General features: G+C 40.6%; 1 protein-coding gene across 1 annotated transcript; it reads left to right on the top strand.

The window, feature by feature from the left end:
- The first annotated feature begins 882 nt into the window (after positions 1–882).
- On the top strand, positions 883–20,367 carry LOC102935328 (albumin). The gene is made up of 15 exons (XM_007065516.4): positions 883–1,011; positions 2,392–2,452; positions 3,409–3,541; positions 4,650–4,864; positions 5,546–5,678; positions 7,117–7,214; positions 9,389–9,518; positions 10,459–10,673; positions 11,347–11,479; positions 13,474–13,571; positions 13,953–14,091; positions 14,760–14,983; positions 16,873–17,005; positions 18,296–18,359; positions 20,125–20,367. Exons 1-14 carry the CDS (start codon positions 927–929, stop codon positions 18,347–18,349), a joined length of 1,851 nt encoding a protein of 616 aa, XP_007065578.2. The 5' UTR covers positions 883–926; the 3' UTR covers positions 18,350–18,359; positions 20,125–20,367.
- Positions 20,368–25,826: the final 5,459 nt, after the last annotated feature.

The raw sequence follows: 25,826 nt of genomic DNA, 5'->3' as shown, positions 1-25,826 counted from the left end.
CAATGGGGAAGGGTCAATCCCCATCTTCTAGACAACAGAGATACATTGTCTGAAATGGGGCTCTTTCTCCCTTGGGACATATACATTCTAAGGTTCAGTTTCATCTTTGTTTCCATAAGTGTCCTGGAATATGAATACAAGCACAGGATATGTCATTCCACATCTTTAGTTTTTGTTTTTCTGAGAATTCTGGGGCCAATTAAATGTGGAATCAATGTATCAATCAATCAATGTGTCACATCAACCTGTGATATTTTTCTTTAGCCAAATAGAGAATCAGATTCACCAGCAGCTCTGACTTCTTTCTGCTACTCTACTCATGCAAAGCAACCATAAATACATCTTAAGTGTCCAGTGTATGTCCGTCATTGGAGCAGTGCAAAGCATCTGTGCTTCCTGATGAGTCTGGTACCTCATCTTTTATAAAAATAATTAATTTCAAAATAGTTTATTAGATAGCTGCAATTACAGATTAATTCCTGAACTTAATATTCCTAGCTAGCCAAACCATTACCTGCACACCATTAGTTCAGATCACTTTTGTATAAATATTAGCTACGAATATGCATGTTTATGGGATTAGGCTAAATGATACATTAATAAAGATCCCTTAAATCCCTTTTATGTCATTTGAGAAGGTAATTTACACAAATCTTTTTCTGTCTGGGTGTTGGAAAGCTAATGAATTTACCAGGTCTTCAAAACAAAAAGTTCCAGGTCACAAACTTCATAAGCAAATAATTTTATCAAATTCATTTTTGGCAAGGATATTTCCCATTTTGTAATCTTCAGGCCAAATGGATAGTGTCTAGTGTATGGTTAATCTTTTACAGACACCGCCTGAGAAGAGTATATTAATCAATGCTCTTTCCATCAGTCTTTCTACCATTCCTGAATAATTCATCCCCAGAAAATAAGCTGCAACCATGAAGTGGCTAGCATTTATTTCTTTTATTTTCCTCTTCAGTTTTGCTATATCCAGAGATCTGAAAAGATCTGCTAGAGATGCAGGTAAGAAAGATTTATATTAGCTACTTGCTTTCATGTTGTCTTTGCAAACCTTGTATTTTATAATTGTTTTGGTGACTGGTTGAAGTTAATTTTGCCATTTCATAACTGAACTTTAAAGGCATGATCCAAAGTCAATGGAAATTAATGAAACAATTACCACTTACTTCAGGAGGCTTAGAATCACACCCCAAAAAGGAATGCAGAAATCCCATAATCTTAGGTAGGCCTGAAGCAATATCCTTCCAGATAATGCCTGTAGTAATTACGTTTTATCTAGTGAAAGTCTCTCTTTTACTTTCAGTTAGCGTAATTGTTCTTCACTGCTTCAAAAAAATCACCGAGTAGTGTTATTAGGGCAGAATGGCTGCCAAGTTCCACCCCAGAGGTGGATGAAGTACAGTGGTAGATGAATGATTGCTTTATGCACACACCTTGCAAAGAGCCTTGGAATGAACAATGCTGTATAATCATAAGCTACATTCACTGCAGACAGGCCAAACTGAAATCTTTTATATGACACTTCCACTCACTGAGGACAATGGCGATTTGCATACAGTGGAACAAGAATCCAACCCAACCTGGCTTTAATTTTGAGTTTGCAAAATAAAAACTCTTCCAACAGATCCCCAAACCAAAATGTATCGTCCTCATCTCATCTCTAGTTTGAATAGTACAATGGTTGTCATTGAAAGTCCACACTTGCCAATAGTTATAGGCCTGGTCTACACTAGAAAATTAGGTTGTCATAACTATGTCTCTCAGGGGTGTGAAAAATCCACATCCCTGAGTGGCAGAGTTATTCCAGCCTAAGTCGCTGTGTAGACAGCCCTAGGTCAATGGAAAAATTCTTCTGTTGACTGAGCTATCACCTCTTGGGGAGGTGGATTATCTATGCAAATGAGAGAACCCAGCCTGTCGGCACAGGTAGTGTCTACACTGAAGTGTAGACATACTCATGGTAGTTATTTCCTATACTTGAAATAGGAACATACTTATGCAGTTAAACACTAAATCAGAAAAATGCCAGTGGTGGGAATATTTTACTTAGGATAGATTAGCACATGTAAGAGGCCAGGGTAGCCAATGGCAAGTGGAATAGGTGGGCCAGATGAGATGAGATTAGAGAGAGGGAGAATACAGGGTTAGCAGAAATGCAGGTTAGCAAGTGGTGGGATTTCTAAAGTGCTCAGCATTGGCCTTTCTCCGATCCCTCTGAAATCAGTGGGAAAATTGCCATTGAGTTCAAGAGTTAGGTTAATGGTGAACATGTCTGAAAATCCCACCCCAAATGCCCAGAATATATTCGCTATAGGGGCACGATTCTATACATAGCTAATGTAAAAAATGATCCTCATTGTTCTCTTTTCTTTTTCCACTCAGAACACAAGAGTGAGATTGTCCACCGTTTCAACGATTTAAAAGAAGATGTTTTTAAAGGAGCGTAAGTGACCATTCGAGTTATGTTCTGTAGTGATAATCATCCTCATCATTTTACATTTTTAGTTGGCCAAAAAACCCCATCAAGATGAATCAATAGAATACACGAGACATATAAACAAAGAATGTGACAGAAATTTTAACCTTCTAAATGTCCAGTTAGATAATATATGGATAAAACTTGCTTGCTGAAGCAGTCACAATCCTACATTTGGTTGATGCTCAGGAGTGAGCGACAGTATCATTGTCTAGCCTTGTGGCAACACAATACATTGCTCCTTGCAAGATTTAGTCAGAGTCCCTCAGTGACCCGGTAGGGCCTAAGAGTAGTGTGGTAGTGTGATTCCCTCTGGATGACTGAAGGAGTCACATTTATAGATCAAAAGGATGTTTATTTGAGACAAGTCAGCTTGACCTATGTGGTTTTTAGGCATGATGGAGATAACAGAAGATCTCATTATTCAACAATGACAATAATAATTAACTTATAGCACCTACAGGTGTGCTGGGTACAAGTTCCAGGAAACACACAGAAGAAAAGTCCATGATCTGAGGCACTTATAGTCTATGTCATGGTCTTGCTAGAGAAGTGTTAAGATAAACCATACACTAGGAAGAGGAATGGACAAGGAAGGATACTGATTGTGGAAATACGATTATGTGGTTTCTCAGTTTAGGCATCTGTTTGACATTTGAATGCACAATTTTTGCTCTCAGCCATTTGCACGATTGTGCATACAAGTTTGTGTACACTGGTACTGAGGCCCCTGGAACATCTGGCCCTCACTAATTTTGTTGAGCCTACAGCAAACTTCTTGCCTGCCTCTTTCACTCAGTGGTTCTCTGTCTGGTTACCAAAGATACCAGCAAAGTCTCTGAATCCAGAAGAAGACTAGCACTTCAGGGAAGTTTTTTTTCCCCCCCTTATCTACATCTTTAAAAATATGCTTTGTGTTTCAGTGCCCTGATCACATTTGCCCAGTATCTCTACAAGTGCCCTTATGAAGAGATAGCTAAACAGGTGAAGGATGTCATGGATCTTGCACACAAGTGTGTTGCCAATGAGCAGGACCCGGAGTGTTTGAAACCAGTGGTAGGCAAAGAGTCCATTGTTATTGTGATTCTTCTCTGTTTACACTGCAAATACAGCATTATGATAAAGCACTCAGTAGCAATCTTTAATAGTGAACCAAAATCACTTATTGGTATTTCATCACAAAACTTTAAGACACTCAGGTTTTGATACTGCTAGCGAGCTACTCTCCATTGTATATATATTCTGAAACATGGTGCTTGATTCTCTTACATTTTGAGAGTGGGATTTCCAAAAGCATCTAAATGACTTACGAGCCTATGTTCCATTCATTTTCAATGGGATGCAGGGTCTTAAGTCTTTGCTCAGATTTTCAAAGATGCTTAGGTGTCTAAAATGCATATAGGTATTTAGCTTACTTAGGCATTTTAGAAAATCCCAGTAGTAGGCACCTAAGCATCTCTGCATCTTCAGGTACCTAAATAACTTTGAAAATCTGGCCCTTAGGCACTTTTGAAAATGTTTAGCCTGAGTGCATTAAATTTCCACAGATGCTTGCCCAGTCAAGTCAATGCCAGTTTGAAAACCCCTGAATTCTGAATGCTTTGAAATTTGGAACCAGACCTGAAATTTGCAACTTGGGCTCAGCCACATTAACATATGCTCATAGGCAGCACTATAGTTAATGTGCCAGTTTGGAACTGTATTCTAGCTGATTCTAACTGGTAATTCAACTAACAGGAAACCTATGGCTTCATCTCAAAGGCTGCCCAAATTAATATTTAACTATAGGAATAACAATTGCTTCCCAAATTCACCCACATATGCTCATTGACTTCAGTGAGGCTACCTGCATAAGGTGAGCAGGATTTGTTCTAGAGCCTACTAAGTCAAACCTCCAGTGAATCCATCCCAATAATAAAGCATTAAAATGGTAAATTAAAGTAATATAAATATAGGACCAGATTTTCAGGTGATTTCAATTGGCATAACTCTAATTAAGTCAATGGAGCTGTGTCAATGTACACCAGGTGAGATTCCGGCTCATGAATTCTAATTCTTTTCAGATTAGATGTATTTTATAAAAATCTAGATGACTGAAAATTTACATCAGACATTCCATGAACAACCTTAACTCTGACCCTAGTCAATGTATTTTCTCCTATAGCCTACTATTGTCCTGGATGAAATCTGCAAAATAACCAGGCTTCATGAAGCATATGGTGAAATGGCCAACTGCTGTAGCAAAGCTGACCCCGAAAGAAATCAGTGTTTCCTGTCATTCAAACATTCTTCTCCAGGGTTCCTTCCTCCATATCAAAGACCCGAGCCTGAAGTAATGTGCAAGGCATTCCAAGAAAACAAAGAGTCGTTTATGGCACAGTAAGAACATTGATTTTATATTAGATATTTTTAGTCGTGGAGAAAAGCAGTGTTCACCATGCTGCCTGTGCTATCCTGCCACACAGGAGCACATTTTAGAAAAACTGCCTCTGTGTGTGTGCGGAAACCGCTGCACACACACATTGTGAACACTCGACTAGGTCACTGAATGTAGTTGCTAGACTGGATTGAATTTTTTCATTTGAGAATTTTCTTTGAAATCTTGCTTTTTGGCAAACCTTTCCCCCCTTCATTTCTGGTTTTTGGATTTCTCTCTCCCCCACCCCGCCCCTTGTTCCTTTTCTCATTTTGTTACTGAAGAGAGACAGGGAAATGTTAAAAAGAGAGAGAGAAAAGCTGCAGTCTGCTCTCCCCAAAAACCTCTTTAAAAGGGTTTTTTTTTGTTTATTTCCCTTTAAAAAAAATCAGGGAATTTTGCAAGTTTTGCCCCCCCAAATAAATAAACGAATAAAGAATGTTAACAAAAATCTGAGCAGCTGAAAATGTAAGGAGTTCACACAAAAATCTGCAATACAGCTGAGAACTGGGCATGTATCATTGGTAGTTACCAGAGCTAGAACTGGTTTGTTTTAGTATAGAATTGTTTTATAAAAGCTTTCTATAGACTAGAGGCTATTTGTTGCTGGTTGTAACACACATTGTTTTGCATTTTCTTTTCAGTCACATTTATGAGGTCTCAAGACGGCACCCCTTTCTTTATGCCCCCACAATCCTTGCTCTGGCTGTTGACGTTGAGCATGCAATTGAACACTGTTGCAAAGAGGCCACCACTAGCATTTGCTTGGATGGAAAGGTATTCAGATTTTCAGTGTGAAAAACCAAATATTGCTAACTATTAAAAAGTTTCCTTCTGCTCTTAACTGTACTTCTGTTTATTGAACAATTTTAACCTTAAGGGGACACAAACAAATCTTGTTTAATAACATTTTTCAAATAATTTTGTTCTGTCAGTTTTTTTACAATAATCTCTAGGAATTTTGAAATTAAAATCTGCCTCTCTCCCCCCTCGTATCTGTATACACTAATCTGTTTTTTTTAAAGCAATGCACACAAATGACAGATTACTGGCATTGAATGTAGTGGTGTGTGAAAATGGCAGGGGAAATATTGATAAAAATTATATGAAAATAGTTATAGTTATGTTCCAGGTCATCTAATTGCCTGGAAAGTTTGCTTTTTGTGAAATTTTCATAAAGTGGGTGGCTTCATGCAGCAAAATGTGTGTGTGTGTGTGTGTGTGTGTGTGTGGTGGGGGGGCGGGGGGAAGGAAATCACATTTTTGCATGTTTGTGTGTGAAAACTGATCTTCGTCTGAATAAATACTACCTGACCTCTCACAGAAAACTATCTGCTCATGAATGAATCAGTATGTTACAGACAGTCAGAAGGTTGAAAAATTTCACATTTTGAAATTTCATGATACGAGTATATATTTTTACCATCAAAAATTTTGCAAGATTTTTATCCCTTTCCCAACCCATTCTGTCAATCCGTGATCATTATTGCTCAGCTGTACTAAATATGGGCAATATACATTCCTTAGGAAAAAAATCACATGCTTATTGCCTGGGTCTAGACTGTGATGGAGCAGCATGCAGTACAGGAGTGCAAGGGGGAGTAAGACACACCTTAGGTCCAGGCATGCAGGGGTAAGCAGTCACTGTACTTCCTGCCCTGAGCAGATAGGACATGAAACATTAACAGCTTTGGTTCTGCTTTCTTTTCAACTGCATGCACTCTCATGATTTGATACCAGTATGGATCTGTAGCAGAGTATCTCCCTTGACATACAGTTTATGGGGAAGTTACGATCTAGCCATTAACCTACTTTTAGAATGCTATGGGCCAAATTCTGCCTTTACTAATACTCAGACCCAGTGATTATTCACTCCCAGTTATTTCAATGTGGTGGGTCAGGTAGGTGGCACAGAGAGTAGCATACAGTCCTACGAGCACAGGGCTGTGTAGTCCCATTCAAATCAACTGAGCTATTTGCAGAGCAAGGTGCTTCTTACACAGGAGGCGAGTAGTAGAATTTGGGTGCACAATACACCCACACACAAAATAAAGGGCTGGAGCTAAGGATTGCCTAATGAACTCTAGGTTTGCTTGGACTTTTAGTTAATCAGGAAAGAGCCCTTTGTGTTTCTAAACTGGCGCTGCCAGCCTTTTCTTTTGTAATCCATGAAATGTGATCATTTCGTTTAACAATGTGCTTGTTATTACTCTAGCTTTCTTTGATAAAGGAAAGAGTCCTACTTCTGAGCAAGAAGTGCACCTACATCTGTGGAATCCTGAAGAAGTTCGGAGAAAGAACTTTCCAGGCAAAGTAAGTCTCTGACCCCTACTTTAGAATAAAAATCGAGTGGTTGTCATAAGACCTGAAGACACATCAGAGAAAAGCATCAGAAACAAATCAGTAACTTGTTTGCATGTGCTGAGTTTGATGCTCCTCCTTCTAATGCATATGGAGGTGCTTTTTGCAGAAGGAATAACTAGCACTGACAGCCACTCTGAAATCCAGTGTAAAGATTAGGTCAGGGAAGCGTTTTCCCAGTTATGGGCCAATTCCTACTGTGCTTCTCTGCTAAGCTCCCATTGATTTCAGTATATAATGGAATTGTGGGTTAGTTTTAGTATATTGACACACACTAAGGAAGAATGATATTTTTTACGTTAATGGTGAATGTTAGTGAAAGGCTAGCTAAAGGGCTAAAGGCAGATTTAACCATCTCTAGAATTCATTTTGCCAAACTGTTTGCTCAGCTATGGAGTTGCATAGGATGGTGTCACTTACCTCAGAATCAGAGACTCTGATGTTCTTAATCTACCTTTCTTCAAATTTATATATATATATACACTTGGAGATTTTGGTGATGGGCACTTTTGTAAATGACAAAAATCAATCAATCAATCCGGACAGGGACAGCACCAACCTCTTTGGGGGGGGGTGTGGATGGCTGAGGTGGGCTAGACAGGAAATTGGAGGGGCTGCACCTCCCCCTGAGGCCCTGCCCCTCTCCGTCATCCCATCCCCTGCTCCTCCTTAGGTAAGTGGTAGCTCCACCTCCCCCCGCCAGAGGCCCTGCCCAGGTTGGAGGCCAGAAGCTGGAGCTGGGCAGTGCTGCAGGGGGGCCTATAGCGCCTATAGCTCCACAACCCCCCTCCTCTGCTAGTCCCTGAATCCGGAGCCTGTTCCAGAAGACAGAAGGGAGCCCCATCCCCAGCAGAATTGTAGTTCAGTTGCAGATTTATAGATTTTAAGGTCAGTAGAGGGTCCGTCTAATGATCTAGTCTAACTTTCCGCATAACAGAAGAGACAGATTACACCCAGTGATTCCTGCAAGTAGCCCAGTACCTTGAAGTTGAACTAGTGCATTTGTTTTAGAAGAGCCACACACACAGAACCAATTTAAAGACTCCCAGTGATGAAATATTTCCCTTAACCCTGCATAATTTAAAGCAGGGTGGATACAATTCAATGATTAAAAAATAAGTTGTATTTCATTTAAATTAAATACAAGTTTTTAAAAATAATCCTATTTAAAATTAAATTTGAAATTATGGCATCTTATGTTAAAGCCTAAATGTATTACAATCTATTAAAACATTTAGATTAAATAAAATATATATGAAACAGTACATGGCTGCTGCCAAGATTTTAAGAAAGTCAAGCCACTCACCTGGTAGTAGTTACTATATAAGACCCTGGAACCAGTTTGTTGAAAAACTTAATCAAGAAATTACAGCAGAATCCTCTTCTATGGGTGCAGTGAGAATATTGTTTTCAGTTCAGTTCACTGACTAGTCATTTAAAGTTAAGAAGCCAATGGCAGTTAAAAAACAAAAACAAACAAACAGCAGAAAAGCTTGTTTTCCTCTTCCAATCTATGAACAGAAATGAGGTGTGAGAGAATGAGATATACTAGTTCTAAAATCATTAGTTTTATTTAATTAAAAAACAAGGTAAAATGCTGTTTTTGTGCATTTAACTGAATTTGAATTTCCACCCAAATAGAGCTTGACACAAATCACAAATACAAAATTAATCAGCTTCTTGTAAATAAGAAATGCATCATTCACCATTTGTTAAACATCAAAAATGTGAAAATTAAGTTTCTGAATAAATGTACATTTAGCTATATAATTGCTTAAATAAATGTGTATAGATAAAGTGTATCCTCCTAGTTAGTCAGAAGATGACCAAGTTTAGTGTAAATGCTATATTTGGTTACAAATCAACATGTTTTAATGATTACCAGCCAATGAGACTTTCTTTAGGGGTAGAGTGGAAACAAATACAAAACAAGATGAAAATCACTGATTTAATTCAAGCTCTTCTGTTTGCTGATTTAAGTCGTGATTAAAGTAAATGATTTAAAATTGCTTTATTTAAACCAATCCATCATGATTTAGAGTAACCTAAATTGTAATGACTTGCAAGTTTCATTTTCAATACAGAGCTTTAAATCAGACATTTTTCTGATTTTTTCCCCTTTATAGTACTCTTGCTTTAATTAGCCAAAAATTTCCTAAGGCTTCATTTTCAGAGATTTCCAAAATTGTAAAGGATATCGCACATGTCCATGAGGAGTGTTGTGCTGGTGACATGATCGAATGTACAGATGACAGGGTAAGTTACATTGCTTTTGCTTCGTATTGACATATTTGAAAAAATCAGAACGCTGCCTGTTCCCTTACAATGATACACCTATACACTCTTGGCTGGTTGGCACCTTAAAAAGTCAGAGCTGGATCCTCAGCTAGTGTAAATTTGGCCAATTTACACCAGCTCTTGATCTGTTACATTAAAAGAACAGTAAGGTTGCAAAGTCAAACATTCAAAAAAGTTAGGAAATGCCAGGAATAAATTTGCCTGTGCCACCTCAATTTGGCCTGCTTGTGTATATGTATTATAATACAGTCTTTAATTACGTGACACTTACATACTATTTTTTCCATGTTAATATTTTTTAAACATAGTTTGTCATGTTGGATTGGAACTTTTCACCGCAAAGTTCAAAGACCTCTGCCACTTGAATTTATGGAGTAACTGATAGTAGTAGTAGTAGGTCATTAATCAGTTTGGGGGATGGGACACTTTGCCAGTGGGTTTCATTGATAGTTGCTGACAGCGGAGGAACGGGGAGACTCAGAGATCTCGGGTTCTATTCTGGGTACTGGAGAGGCATGTGTTCTAGTGGGCACAAACTCTCCTGGCTGTTCACCCCCTCTAGCTTTCTAATGACAAAGGAAGGGACATCACCACCCCATGCTGGCCCAGGGTTGCCATGGCTCCAACCATGTTTCAGCAGACAGCAGTGTTTACAGCTGGAACTCCATTAGCTCTGGCTGCTCTTCACTAGGCAGAAAGCAGCCTAATGGAGTTTCTGGTATAGCCTCCTGAAAAAACTGTTTCCCCTCTCTAGTGAGTCTCCCATTTCCTTAACAAATTGGCAAGCTCAGCTCTGACTTTGGCCTCAAAACTGGAAAAAGAAAAGCAACTGGGAAACTAAAAATAAGTAGTTGCTTATAAAGGCCTTTTAACTGACACAGTATCATTCCTTTTGCAGGCAGAGGTTGTGAACTATATCTGCTCTAAACAAGACATCTTCTCCAGTAAAATAAAAGATTGTTGTGAGAAGCCAGTGGTGGAACGAAGTGAGTGTGTTGTTAGGGCACAGTTTGATGACACACCTGAAGGCTTGCCCTTGCTAGCTAAGAAGTACATAGAAGACAAGGAGGTGTGCAAACCCTTTACTGCAGGGCAAGATGTCTTCATGGCAGAGTACGTATAGCAAATGTCACATGTTCTTGTGTATAGCCTTAGCTCATTACGTTTGTATGTACACAGAGGGACTGATAGGCCAGAAGTAGATTTATTTGAAATGACTAAAATATAAAGGGCCAGATGTCCTGCTGGTGACGTCTCTGAACTATGTCATTTTATACCACCTGAGGATCTGTCCTGCAGAGTATTGTAATCAAGTATATAATGGAGAGATTCCTTTGTCTGGTTCTTTGAGTGGCTGACCTATTGCTTATGGCATCTTGAAATTCTATCCATTTTCCTCTATTGTAATTCCCACATTTTGCGACATATTGTGTTTACCACCATCCTTTTGAAGATAAATTGCAGGTCATCAGTGCTTCTCTTCAGTTTGTCAGTGGCATGAGATTCCTTTACATTCAGGAGTTCCATGTGCTTCATCTGTAATATCTAATTTTAAAGTTTTTTTTGTTCCTGGGCCGCAGCTTCTCCATCAGCAGCCATGTTGACAGACTGTTCTTATAGCTCCAAAAACTGTACTCTATTAGTCAGGCTGCTGCTCCACCACCTGTGCACAGGAGAACTGTAGCCAAACTGGGAAAAATTGTACCCATGACAAGCATGTAATCATGTTACTTGTGAGAGGCTACTACATTCTTAAACTCTAATGTTGGCAGTTTTCATGTTACAGATTTCTTTATGAATATTCGAGAAGGCATCCTGAGTTCTCTAGTCCGATGCTTTTGCGGATTGCTAAGGGCTACGAATCCATCCTGAAAGAGTGCTGCAAAAAAGAGAGTGCTTCTGAATGTTACAGTCACGCAGTAAGTTCTACTGTTCAATCACACATAACAGGAAAACATTAGAATGTTTTGGTGATGAACTCTCATGAGTTGATTGTGACCGATAGGATTCTGATGGTTAGGGATTTAGTGGGGATTAATAAAGGGGATTAGTTGGGATTTGCATAGATGACATAGCATTTCTGTGTTTGTCATTCATGACAAAGACCTATGGTTTTCTGGAATGAATGAATGAAGAATTAGAGTAACTCCATAAAGCACCCCGAGCCCATGTAAAATGACTGAGATCATTAAGTTAAGTTCTAATGGACATGTATGCACATCAAAAAAGCAACCTCACAGACACATCTTATATGTTAACTTCTGCAGAGGGGCTAAAGATTCAGTGAACACGGAGGATGGTGAAACACTGGAATGCGTTACCTAGGGAGGTGGTAGAATCTCCTTCCTTAGAGGTTTTTAAGGTCAGGCTTGACAAAGCCCTGGCTGGGATGATTTAACTGGGACTTGGTCCTGCTTCGAGCAGGGGGTTGGACTAGATGACCTTCTGGGGTCCCTTCCAACCCTGATATTCTATGATTCTATGATTCTTTGATAGGATGGATAGTTCTGTCATTCCAGAAACGGTCCCTCAAATTGAGGGTTAAGGCATGTTAGTAGAACAACATATGTTGCCTTTAATTTTGTTGTTCTCTTTTTAATCCATTGAACAATCTCCAAAGTTAAAAGCCCTGTAACTTTTACTAACACTAAATTGGTTTAATAAAAAGATACAAAAATAAAACAAAACTCCAGACATCTTGTATGTAGTAAGTCAAAGCGTTTCCTCCCCTCCCATCCCCGTCAATGGATGGATTTGAATCCACTTTCAAAATCCTATGCTAACCTAATAGGACTAATGGCAGCAATGGCAGTGGCCCCAGTGGGGATCAGGGACATTGTACTAGGCCTTGTACAAATGTATATGAACAGTCTCTCTCCCAAAGAGCTTACCAGTCAGTGAGACAGTCTAACTAGACAGAATGGAAGTGGATTTGTTAGAAGGTGACAACTTGCATAAGCTCCTTTTACAGTGCTACTGGAGTCAATTGCTGGAAGATGAAGCTATACAAATTTAAACTGAAAATAAGTTGCAAATTTTTGCAGTGAGAATAATTAGCTATTGGAAGAATTTACATCCTTGGGTAATAGATTGCTAATTACTTGGAGACTTTTAAACAAGATTGGATGTCTTTCTAAAATATGCTCTAGTTCAACCACAAGTTGTTATACTCAGTGCAGGAATTACTGGGTGAAATTCTATACTTGTGATAGGCAGGACATCAAAATAAATGGTTATACTATTCTCTTTGATCCTTAAAATCTATGGCTCTATGATTTTGCAAACCTGGACAAAACTGCATTAAAACTAAAGTGGTGCACAAACACTTTTTTCCATTTAAAACCCATCTATTTGCTTCTATAGCATTTGTGAACCTTCTGTTCACTTTTCACAGATGTCTGTGTGAGCAAAAATATTTTCACAAAAACGTTCATAGACAGAGGAAATACGATGTATACTGTCTAAATGAACATTCACATTAGGAGTGAATAATTCTGAATAATGAACAAGTTCCTACAAGTCAAAGGTCATTCTCAAGAGGAAGGATGATAGAGTGGTTAGGGCAGTAGTCTGTGACTCAGGATATAACATTCAGTTCCCTAGTCTGCCACAGACTTGGTGCATGCCCTTGGGCAAGTCACTTAGACTGCCTGTGACTCAGGTCCCCATCTGTATGTTGAGAATATTTTCCTACCGCACAGATGTGTTGTGAGGACAAATACAATAACGATTGCAAGGGTCTCAGACACACTGGTGATGAGGGCCATAGGTGTACCTCAGAAATGATACAATATTTATGAATAGAAAGGGCCTAAATGGGATAGATAGGAGTTCCTTTGTGAGTTGGGTGTACGCTCTAATGAGAGCCTTAGATAAATAACCTGCCTCTAATAATGATTATATTTACTTGCAGGAAGAGAAACTCAGGAGTCACATCCAAGAGACTCAGGAAATAGTAAAAACTAACTGTGATCTCCTTGCGAGCGTGGGAGAAGATGACTTCCAAAAAGCGTATGTTTCTTTGTTTTGGAATGGTTCCATGTTTATATAGTGAATGTTCGGGATTTTATAAAGGTGAAATTCTCCAGACCCAAATGAATAAGACAAGGGTACAATTTAACCATTAGCGTTTGTTCAGCTGGCAGTGCAGACGATGCCATTATTCCAGTTAAGAAGAAGAGTGTTTAGAAGTTATGGTATGAACAGGAATGTAGGCTTTCATAGTGTATGTAATAGTAGACTCATTGCTGCTTCTGTTACTACGGCTAAGAATGCAAAAAATTAGTTCAGCTTTGGACCGATATATTTGTATTTCATTGAACAGCCCTATCGAGGTGCTTTATTTAAAAATTTTCTTCATAGTTGAACAATCTAGAATATTTTTTATTTCAGTATCCTTGGCTGCTACACCAGGAAAATGCCTCAAGTGTCACCTGAAACATTGATTGAAATCTCAAAGAAAATGGCAGCCGCTGGTAGCAAGTGCTGCCAGCAACCTGAAGCTAGACACATACCTTGTTTAGAAGACCATGTGAGTACGTTTCTTTCTTTACTGTAGCTTTCTTTTTGATGTGTTTTCTGTGTACTGCACCTTTACAACTCTAGGTATTCTGCCCAAATGCAGAGAGAGCATCAATATTGTTCTCGAAGGTTCAACATCCTGTTAAGGAGGAAGTACAAAGTACGCTCTCTCATGGAGACATTGGCCAATATCTTTTTTTTTTTAAATAGAAGCCTAAAGTTAGGCTTCCAAATGCATAGGTGGAAATCTGCCCCATTTGCAATGGAGATGAGCTCCCCAAATGCTGGTTACCATGAAGACATTGTGAAATAGGTTTTATCTGAAAGCAGTTTAAAGATTTAGGCATTTCTGAACAAGGGTCTAGATCTGGCAGTGGGCTCATCTTGCTAGGAAGTGATGCCACTTGTGAAACTAGCAAAGAGCACCCAATGGGAGAGACCATGATTTAGAAAGGGCAACTTTTGTCTAGGACAATCACTTGTCTAAGTCTGAGAAGTTCCAGAATGACTGAATGTTTTCATTCTGTTTTCATGGGAGCTCTGCTTAACAAGAAGTGAAAGCTGCCAGCACCCCTGCCTATACTATTGCAACATTAGGAACATGCATTGCTTTTATTAGCATTAAAGCTAAGAGTGCTGTGAACCTTGTTTTGTTGCTCTTCCTCTTTCTTTGTTCAGCTGAGCATGGTGATTCAGGATATGTGCATGAGACAGGAGGCTACACCTATAAATGAAAAAGTCACACACTGCTGTGATGACTCATATGCTGACAGGAGACCATGTTTCACCAAGATGGGAGCTGATGAAAGCTACAAGCCCCCTCAATTCACCCCTGAACTGTTCACCTTCCATGAAGATTTGTGCACTGCTCCCGCTGAAACACAGCATATAAAACAGCTAACGTAAGATGTCTGTCTGCTAATTCACAGCAGATTTTAGGATTAAGCTCTGATAGAGAAGGAGAGTCACAGTTTAACATAATTTTCCATATGCAGTGTAGTTGTAGCCATGTTGGTCCCTGGATATTAGAGAGACATGGTGGGTGAGGTAGTATCTTTTATTGGACCAACTTCTATTAGTGAGAGAAACCAGCTTTTGGGCCACACAGAGCTCTTCTTCAGGTGTGGGAAAGGTACTCCCAGAGTCACAGCAAAATGTAAGGTGGGTGAAACCAGACAATCACTACGCTCTCAAAATGAACTTGCACAGGAAAATGATAAGACACAAAAAACACACTATCACCTGTGGGTGAACACTTTTCACACAGCGATCACTCCTTATCTGACCTCTCAGTTCTCAGCCTCAAAGGAAACCTGCACAACACCTTCAAAAGACGAGCCTGGGAGCTTCAATTCATTACTCTGCTAGACACTAAAAATTATGGACTGAACAGAGACACTGGATTTATGGCTGATTACAACAATCTGTAACCCGCTAACCCCCTCTTTTTGTCCTATGATTGCTAAGTGTTAATGGGCCACTCTACCTTGAATGGTCCCTTGCACGTATTGTAACTGCTCATTTCTAAACAATCTGTTCCACCATGCATTTTGTATGATGCTGGGAGTATCTTTCCCAGTCCTAAAGAAGAGCTCTGTGTGGCTCGAAAGCTTGTCTCTCACCAACAGAAGTTGGTCCAATAAAAGATATTACCTCGCCCAAACCTTGTCTCTAAAATTTTCCATACACACTGTGGAATCATTTGCTACAATAGCACTATGGTAGTCTTACCAGCGAGTCGTCAACACATCATCATTTACTAATGTGATGAATTTTATACCTAGCCAGGGCTTTGCAGCTCCTATTTTCACAATTGTAGGCATTCAGTGGGCCAAATTCTCAGTTGGTGTAAGTCAGCTGACTATACCAGTATACCCCACCTGAGCATCTGACCCATTGCATTGAAACTTTGAGCAATAATTTCCAATAGTCCAGTTAATTCACCTCACGGTCAACTCATGTAGCTTAAAGAAAAGGAGTACTTGTGGCACCTTAGAGACTAACCAATTTATTTGAGCATCCGATGAAGTGAGCTGTAGCTCACAAAAGCTCATGCTCAAATAAATTGGTTAGTCTCTAAGGTGCCACAAGTACTCCTTTTCTTTTTGCGAATGCAGACTAACACGGCTGCTACTCTGAAACCTGTCATATAGCTTAGTTTTTTTGTTTGTTAAAGAGGAAGAATTTTCTATGTTTTAGGATCCAGCAGCATGTGAGAACGACTTTAGGCAGTGATAACATCAATAAGAGGACATGGTTATTCAGCATGAGCCAATACATAGCTGTGCTATGCTAAGTAAGGTGTTATTTTCTCTGAATACTAAAAAGGGTCTATGTTGGCCAGTTTCACATAGTCATCCTAGCAGAGTTAGGTCTTAAAGAGGGACTTTGATGGTGGCTTTTTGCCAGTCTGTGCAAGAAGTCTGTTCCAGACATAGGGGCAATGTTGCAAAAGGGATGAAGGTGGTTGTGGGAGCAGTGGACAAACAGTGTCATGAGGCTGGAGTTGTAGGTGGAGTGGCAGAAGCAGGGCTGGTGGTTATTTAAAGTTTCCTCTGCATAGTTTTATTATATTCCGCACTTAGGCTTGATCCAAAGTCCATTGGAATGAATGGAAAAACTCCCTTAAACTTCACTGAACATCAGCTCAGGCCCATATGGAGCATATTGTAAAGCCACAACAGGCCCTGGATCTGCACAGGAATCAGGGAAATGTGATATTACAAATTGGTAACTCAAGTCACAATAACTAGTATTAATTTTACTTTGCTGTATTTTGTGTTTGTTTCAGATTTCTTGTCAACCTCATTAAACTAAAGACCACTGTAACAGATGAACAGCTAAAGAAAATCTTTACAGATTTTACTGGCATGGTACAAAAGTGCTGCAAAGCTGAACAACATGAGGCATGCTTTGGGGTAGAGGTATCTCACTATTTTCATGTATTTCAAGGGTATATTCTTGATTAAAGGCACGCATGGAAAATGTCAATATATACATTTTAATCGAATGTTCAGCAACCTAGAATGGCTCTGTGTGTGAAGAAGCAATAATTTTGCCTAGATGATATACTCTACAGCAATATATATACGTACGTGTGTGTGTGTGTGTGTATATGCATGCATAGAGAATTTATTTAATCTAAAAGATATGTTTAAATCTGCTTGAGCTTGCATCCAACATTTTCCCTTTGTGCTAAAGATTCTTCTAGGATATCCAAAATAGGAGTTTTAAGGATTACAAATGAAAACTGCATCTGTATAATTGCAGAGAGGTCTGAATAATAACATGGAAAGAGGAAGAGCTGGGCAAATTACGTTCTGTGGACATTCATTCCAACTTTTAAACAAGTTTCCTTTGACTAAGCCCTCCAACTCCTTTTGATTTTTGCTTTTGCTGAATATTCAGGCAGACAATCACAGAGACCGTTAATTTTAAGCAAATATTGGAGAACAGTGTCAGAAAGCAATTTCTGCAAGTTCTAAGCGTTATGCTTATCCAGTCAGGAGACAGAAGTGTGCAACGTGACTTCTGTCCAGTCAAAACAGTTCAAATTTCAAAATTCAAAAATCAAATATTTGGAAAAAGCTACTTGGGAGCGACCTACTAAGAATTATTCACAGAAATTGGAAAAATAATTTAAGACTCACAGACAACTCAGAGAAAGTATTAAAATTTGTCAAATATTCTTATTTTAAATTACTCAGTTGGCTCTCATGACACATACCCTCCCTTTAAAATGGTCCCCCATCCAATTTTAATAATGATTTATCCTTTAATGCTACTTCTATTATCATCCATATATTTAATATGTTCATATGAGCGTATAACTGAAATATAGAATTGGGGTATTTTCGACTAATTATGCATTTTATTTTTTTCTCATTACTCAGATACCACATAAGTGGGTACATTCAAAATGCAAGGACATAATACAGGCAGATAGGATATTAATCTTTTGGAAATAAATTTCTATATAAACGTGTTATCACTTTGAGTTTGCAGAATAAAGTATGAACTCTTGCAGCAAGCCTCTCCCAGGCAAACTGCCACAGGTCTTCCAGCCCTTCAGGACAAGGACCATTATAATTATCTCGTCAAACCTCCTGTGTAACACAGGCTGTAGAATTTAGCTTATAGAAGCTCCCTGCTCAAATACTATGCAATTTCCTTTCTTTGATTCTCTCTTGTAAATATTTGTAATCTTTTTCCAGGATCCAAAACTGATAGCTGAAATTAAAGCCATTTTAGGAATTGTCGGAGTTTAAAGCATTTCAGGTAACAGCAACAATATGTATCTATTGGGATCTCTGTGCATTTAACTGCTCAGAACAAATATGCTCATAATTTAATGTCAGATATCTCCCTTGTTGTTATTTGTGTTACCATGGTGCCTAGGAGGCCTACTAATGGACCAGTACCCCATTGTTCTAGGGTTCTGTACAAACACAGAACAAAAAGATGGTCCTGGCCCCTTATGTATGTGGTTTTTGCTCTTACAGAGAATGTGCCAAAATTTTCTTCCCAAATTCAGAAGGGGTTTCCTAATTACTCCTTTATCATCACTGAACATCTCACTAACTTTGGCGAGCCCAATCCGAAGAATAATCAACATTTTGCTGAAATTCTAGGGTTCTTAATCTAAATGATACATGCTGACAAAGAACCCTTCATAGTAATTTTCATACATTTCACCTTTTAGACCAGGGCAAAGATCAGGCTGGGATTTTCAAAGGAACCTAAGGAGATGGGTGCCTAACTCCCTTAGGCTCTTTTGAAAAACCCAAACTATAAACTGTAAATCTCATTCATGATTTTGACTTGTATTTGGACCTCTAAATCATCCCAGATAGGTTAGTTGCGATAGCCATACAACCATCATCAAGACTGCATATTGATCAAAGCAAGAGAGAATGGATGGTTTTGGGGGTTAAGGCACTGAACTGGGATTTAGGGAATTGGAAATCCAGTTTTTATTCCTAAATTGAGGGCAGGTCACAGTCTCTCCTTACCTTAGTTCTTCACCTGCAAAATGGGAGAAGTTCTTACAGTACCTCACTGGGATGTTAGAAGGATAAATTAATATTTGTAAGGTGTTCAGATATTACGGCAACATGATCCATAGAGTTTTAGAAACATGGTAGACCTGTCCAACTGCATATATAGTTACAATATGATTCTCTACTGATCCCTTTACAAGATGGCTAAATGTGGGTTGTAGCTTAACCCTGTTCCATGACTGGAGATAGAACACAAATACAACTTGTGTGGACGTGATCAAGGCTCTAACTGAGTTGGGGAGTTCTGTGCTTTAACTTGGTCTTCTGGCACAGATGTAGCTGTATTCAGGACATTCCTATGCTGAGCTGACAATGGAAGTCTGACTTACAACACTGAGAAGCATTATGGTCCCAATCCTACAAGGAGTTACTCACATGCTTAACTTTGTGATGTGAGCAGTCCCAAATGATTTCATAGGGCAAGATCCTGCTCACATTCAAGTTAATGGAAAACTCTGATTGACTTGAATGGTACAGAATCAAGCACATAGTGTGTGAAGTTAAGCATGTGAATAATTTGGAGTACAGAGGCTCTGATCCTGCAATCTTAAACTGTATTTTTTAAAAAAAAACAAAACAAAAAAACCAAGCAGATGATGTGAACAGAACTCTTAACTAACACACATGTACTTTCACAAATGGATTGTGTCACCTTTGGTTATCAGACAGACAGAATTATTGTGTGCAGTGTTGTTGTAGCCGTGTTGATCCAGGATATTAGAGAGACAAGGTGGGTGAGGAAATATCTTTTATTGGACCGACTTCTTTGGTGAGAGAGGCAAGCTTTTGAGCTTACATAGCTCTTCAGATATGGGAAAAGAAGAAGAGTTCTGTGGAGCTCAAAAGCTTGTCTCTCTCACCAACAGAAGCTGGTCCAATAAAATATTACCTCACCCACCTTGTCTGTCATGTACAATTACTGGTGGTTTAGATGTACATTTTAGTTTTACTGAGTCATCCTTTTTGTTTCTCCTTCTACCCAGGTCACCAATGGAGAAAGGTGAAATTCATCTGTGCAACTTCTCCTGTACTTTGCTTCCTGCCCCCCCGACACTGACACGTGGTTTAGAATGCTGTTTAAAAAAATACTGAATGTTTTATGAACCACAGATTCTTCAGAAACTTCTCAGCTGTTAACAATAAGTACAAATTGTAAACAAGTCCTCATTGTCTTAGTCTCTTGATTAATTTTGTGATACAAAAAGTTTGCAACACCCTATAGTCAAATGGTTTCATATTGTAACACTTACATACTAGAGATGGATCCCCCTTGTCCCTTCTTTTCCATCTCTTGTAAAATTTTAGTGTAACAATCGTTATAATGAATGATTGCAATATTACTTTGGGCCAGATATTGAGATCCTTACCCCGGTCAGTAACACTAACTGAACTGTTCTATTGACTAAAGAGGCTATATGTAGAATATCAGGAGTTTCAGGTCAAGGAGGGACCACCAGATGATTCTAGTCCAACCATTCTAGTCTAGTTAACATGAATAAAGCTATCAGAATCTGGCCTTTTACAAAACAAACATTTTACATCAGTAAAGATGGCTCCTAATATTCCTAAACTTGGGGAAAATTTGGATAAAGATCTGGATTTGCAGCTCATATATTTCTCTCTTAAACACAGCCACAGACAGCAAATGTGGTTTTAAGTTCAGAGATGCCTCATTCAAAACATACACCATAATCAGTGCTCTTGCACTGCACAGAGGTCACAAAACTCTGTTTGACTGAAAACCACTGAAGCTTTACATTGTTCTAGTAAATAGCTGCGGGTTAGTACATTTACTAGAACACCTCTAGTACATACTAATACTGTCACATGTTTTCCCATCTGGTTCAGGCTGATGTCTCTTTTGGAGACCCTCAGCTCTGACATGTAATATGGGCAATACTACCTGCCTGTAAAACTGACCCTGACTGAAGTTCAGAAGCCCTGGTTCTTCACCTGATTAGGCTGCAGAGGACATGCCCAGGAGAGCAGTGAGATGTTCAGTCAGATGATATTCGGAGACAAAGGCAGAACTGGCTGAAAATGTAAAAAGCCGATTCCTGAATGAAAGCCTTGAGTCCAGGTCACTATTATTCATGGCTTCATGTGATTCTGTATTTAAGACTATGTATACAACCACAAGGTAGTCACGAAAAAGTGTTGCTGCCTCCTGAAAGTTCCATGAGTTTGAGCACAAATCATCATTCATCCAAAGGTTTGTACCAGAAGTAAATTATTCACCCTTTGTTGGTCACGGTTTGTTGTTCCGAGTTTAAGAAGTTTCTGCAGATGAATTCACCCTGCAAACAGTTAAGGGTCTAAGTGAACAGTTAGCTGACCACCCATAGGCTGACAATTGTTGATTTAGACTACTATTCGGTGCATGCCAAATATGTTCACAAAAGTCAGGATCCATTCATGAATGAGCCACAAACTGAAAGGAAAGCTACATTCACAATGGATATTATTTTTAGAGGTAATCCTGCCAGCTCCACACAAGGGAATTACTCAGATTTGGATGATCTTCAATGTGGAACTATAAGGGCTAATATGTGTGGTATAGGGGGCAGGGGAGTGGGGTCAAATAGCAGTATCACAAAAACAGGCAGAGAGGACAGAAGGATGGAAGATTCTCATTTCTACATGTACGTGCCCATACATTTCCCTGTGCGGCGGCCCAGAATGCCCAAAGAGGGCTTTACATCACAGCAAATGAGACTGGCTTGAAGACGGGCAGCACTTGCATTAGCTATTACTAGTGTGTATGCATTTATGAGGTACTTGTCACTAACAAATAGATGCTGTTTTACAAAGATCTACAGAATGATACAATACCACAACACCTGCTAAAATTCTGCTGCTGTGCTGTAGCCCTTCGAGGTGTGTTACCAATTCTTGAGCCCTATTGATTTTAATTTGTGTGGAGCATTTCCCCAAAACCTCTCTGAGGTAGGGTCCCCATGATGAACCGTCTGCTTGTTCTTCAAATTTTCTCAGTGTTCACCAGCTCGTGATCATTCTGTCCCTTGCACCCTTTGCTGTGGGTCTCACAGTGACCATGTACTTATCCAATTGCCTAGACTATGACTTTTCTTCTGTTCTGCCCTCTCTTGGGTCAGAAAACAGGAGCACATACCAGATCTGGTTGAGCTGTGCTTGGCACAGAACCAAACGCGGGACAAGGTGGTTTTATGTGGCCCTTGGGTTGGCTGAGTGGACTATCCGCTTCTGTAAACTGCATTGCATTGAAGTTCCTGTTCCAAAAGCTCTAGTCATTTCTTCCAAATGTCACTGTGGCCGACGCTTGTGATGTGTGGTGGGGTTGGAGCACCAGCTCGGGCAGACAAACGGTTTCATGAAAACCTCAGCTTTTATTTAAAACAAAACAAAACAAAAAAACCACAAAGCTTCTAGCCCTCATGATTGCAAACGTAACCTGAAACCATGGCATGAGAGCACCCTGAAGGTTCGAAACCCAGGATGCAATTAACCCCTCCCCCCACCTAATATTAAGCCATTTTCATGATTTTTGAGAGCCAGGCCTATGATTTTTGAATGCTTGGGTTAGCAGTAATGCATACAGCAGGGCTAGTGCAAGGTAATGGAGGTTTCAGTCAGTTTTGCTGCTGCATAACAATTCATTTCAGCACTCTTGGTGGTACATAAATCTGCCTGAAAGCCACCATCCTTTTGTCAAGACTAACAGAGAAAAGCATGTCCCCAAAATTAGACCTAGGCTAAAGAAATAAGAACTCCTTGATCTGAAGTGTCTCAAGCTTGGGCTCTGGTGAATTAAAGGGAGCACTTTTAAAGGCCTTCAACTGAGAGAAAACGGGTTGCTCAGGATAGTATTTCACACTAGGAACCATCAGCAAGAGCCTCCCAGCTCCTCTTCTCTGCATGGCAACATAGGGTAAGAAGCAAGCTCTCAAATAGCCAGGTCTCAGGTTACTTATAGCCTTAAAGGAAATCACCAACAACTTGGATTGCATCTGGAAGTGAACAGCAAGCCAGTACGGAGAAGAAAGCACGGGTGTTACCCGTTCACTGCAGTTCACTTTGCTCAGAAGCATGCAGCTACATTCAGTAACAGAATGGGGGAGATTCTCAGCTGGCTGAGCTCCATTAACTTCAGTGTGTGCTCAACAAACCACAGCACATGGTTAGTATTGCCTAGACTAGAGGATGAGGAGCACGCAGCAGCATCAAATCAGAGCATTCACACAGTATTTAAAGCAGCACATGGTTATGGAGCAAGAATTTAGCAGGGGGTACATAGTTGGTACTGTCATAAAAAGGGAAGCAGGCATTGCCCAGGAAGGCAGAGAGAACTCACTCAGAAGAAACGTGGGATTTCTGCATGTTTTAAACATTGACCGTGGTTCCTATTTACTCGAAGGCAGCTTTGCACTCCTCTGGCAGTGTAAATGGTCTCGCAGTGAGTGTAAAAGTAATTTACCCATTTTAAGCCTTCTTTTTTTGCTACCAGAATGGTATAAAGGGGGCCTCAGTGTAAATGGGAACCAGGAGCATTCTTTTCATTATGGGCAATGAGCACAGAGGAGTCAGCTTTGGCAGGAAAGCTGGTCCAGCTCCAGCACTATTATTAACAGCATGAGAAACCAGCTCAGTCCCCGAATGCTCAGGCCTCTAGAGACATCTAAGACACATAAGGTATTGACCTCGGCTAAACCAAAATAAGCCTCACTTAAGCTGAAGTAACAGCATCCTCACAGGGGCTGATTGGTGTGACTTTCTCATGGAGATGAGGCCAAAGCCCCAGTGGAGTGTATTTAGCCGTTTCTTTCAGCAGCCACCACGTTGCTGACAGAACGCAGAGCCTTCATACACTGTGGAGCGTTTGCAGTCTATGTATGGGTGACAAGATTTTGCACAGCGCTTAGTGAGGAATTAAAATGGGAGACAATGGGATTGCACTGGTATTACTGAGGATGTAATTTAGCTTGCAGGATCTTTACTAATGTTTGGTTCACCACATATACACAGAGAGTTAGAAACAAAACAAATTCTCCCTGTGAAAGGTTGCAATGAAACGCTACTTTGTTTGTAAGAGTTCAGAACCCTGACACACACAACAACCAAGTACAGACAGAGGCATAGCAGGCTACTATCTAAAGGCAGGTCTATCTAAAGGCAGGTCTAAAGGAGAGCTTCTCCCATTGGCGTAGTTAATCCTCCGCTGCAAGAGTCAGTAGCTATGTCAACAGGAGAAGCTGTCCCATCAACATAGCGCTGTCTACACCAGGGGTTAGGTCAGTATAACTGCATCACTCAGTTTGCAGTGTAGACCTGGCCTCTGGCAAAGAGGCACACCTCAACTCACCTTGCTCCAGGCTAGCTCTTTTGCAGAAGACACAGATTACACACTTCCCTTAGGGAAGTCCCCTAGCCTGCACGCAGGACAAGGGTAAGCCCTTAAAGCTTGAAATGATAGCTTGTAATATTAACACAGTTTTCAAACACCCTACAATTAATAGCAACTGTAAGAGACTCACCATCCTGGAGAGCCCCCTCAAGGCACAGTGTGGCATTGCAGCCACTCTGCCTCAGCTTCCCCACCATGTTGTTTGGTCTACTCCCACTGTAGACTCGGCTTCGCGTTGACAACTTTCCAATTTTTCAAAACTGGACACTACAGGCACCTCTGTTGCTCCCCCGACACATCGGTCGCTCTCTCCACACCCCGGGACAAACCTGCCACCTGCAGAGCCAGGCTGCGAGAAGCTGACGTGGAGCCTGCCGGCCTAACTGGGGCATGGCGGGGCGGAAGTGCGGCTGTCCTTGGAGCAAGGGGCCATCAGGACCCCGGGAGACTGAGAAGACAGGACAGGCAGTCGTGGGTGGCAAGCCCGGCCGCTGGCTCCGTGCCTCAAATGCCACGTGCTGTCAGGATCCCTCTCCTCTGCGGCGCTGGTACCTAACTCTTCGGCGGAGCTGGGAGCCAGTTCCTCAGATTAAGCTTCTGCCCATCCACTGAGCTCCTCCTGCAGCAGTCGCTCTTCCTGCCCTCCTGGCAATGGAGGCCGATTGTGGTTACCCTGGTAACCAGACTGCACAGGTCCCCTTTCGACCGGACTTTCCAGTCAAAAACCAGACACGTGGCAACCCTAGACTTGACCTTCCAACCAACTTACTTTAAAGCCTTCAGTCCGTTCCAGGGTAACAGTGTCCCTTACTCCAAGTCCAGAAACAATATCAAAACAAGAGAGTCTTCAGCCCCACCAGGCTCAGGCTTCAGCCTCCTTCCTTACAGGCAGGGTCCCAGCAGCAATGGCCTGCCAGCTCTTGGGTTCCAATCAACCCAACCATCTAGGCCAGGTCTACCTTCCTACCAAGGGCCTCTGGCAGGCTATAGCCCTCAGCCACTTCCTAGCCTGAGCCCAGCTTCCTGTCCCACATGGAGGAGCCTGTCCACTCTCCTCCCGAGCCAGCCTGAATGCTGGGCTTTCCTCCTCTTAGGCCAGCTCCCCCTATGGTGGTAATCCTTAGGGCTTTCTTGCCTCAGGGCTAGACACAGAAGACTCCCCCCCCTCACCCAGCGAACCCTCTCCAGGGGATTCTGGCCACCTTCTCCCGCAGCTTCCTCTTCCTCCTTTTGAGTCGCACACCTGCCCAGCTGTGGTAGGATAGAGCTGAATGAACAGGGCTGACTGGCCCCAGGCCCTCG

Source organism: Chelonia mydas, chromosome 4 (genome assembly GCF_015237465.2).
Source record: "Chelonia mydas isolate rCheMyd1 chromosome 4, rCheMyd1.pri.v2, whole genome shotgun sequence".
NCBI classification, from domain to species: Eukaryota; Metazoa; Chordata; order Testudines; family Cheloniidae; genus Chelonia; species Chelonia mydas.
Note: the sequence above shows the minus strand (reverse complement) of the source record. Positions and strands in the feature narration are given on the sequence as shown.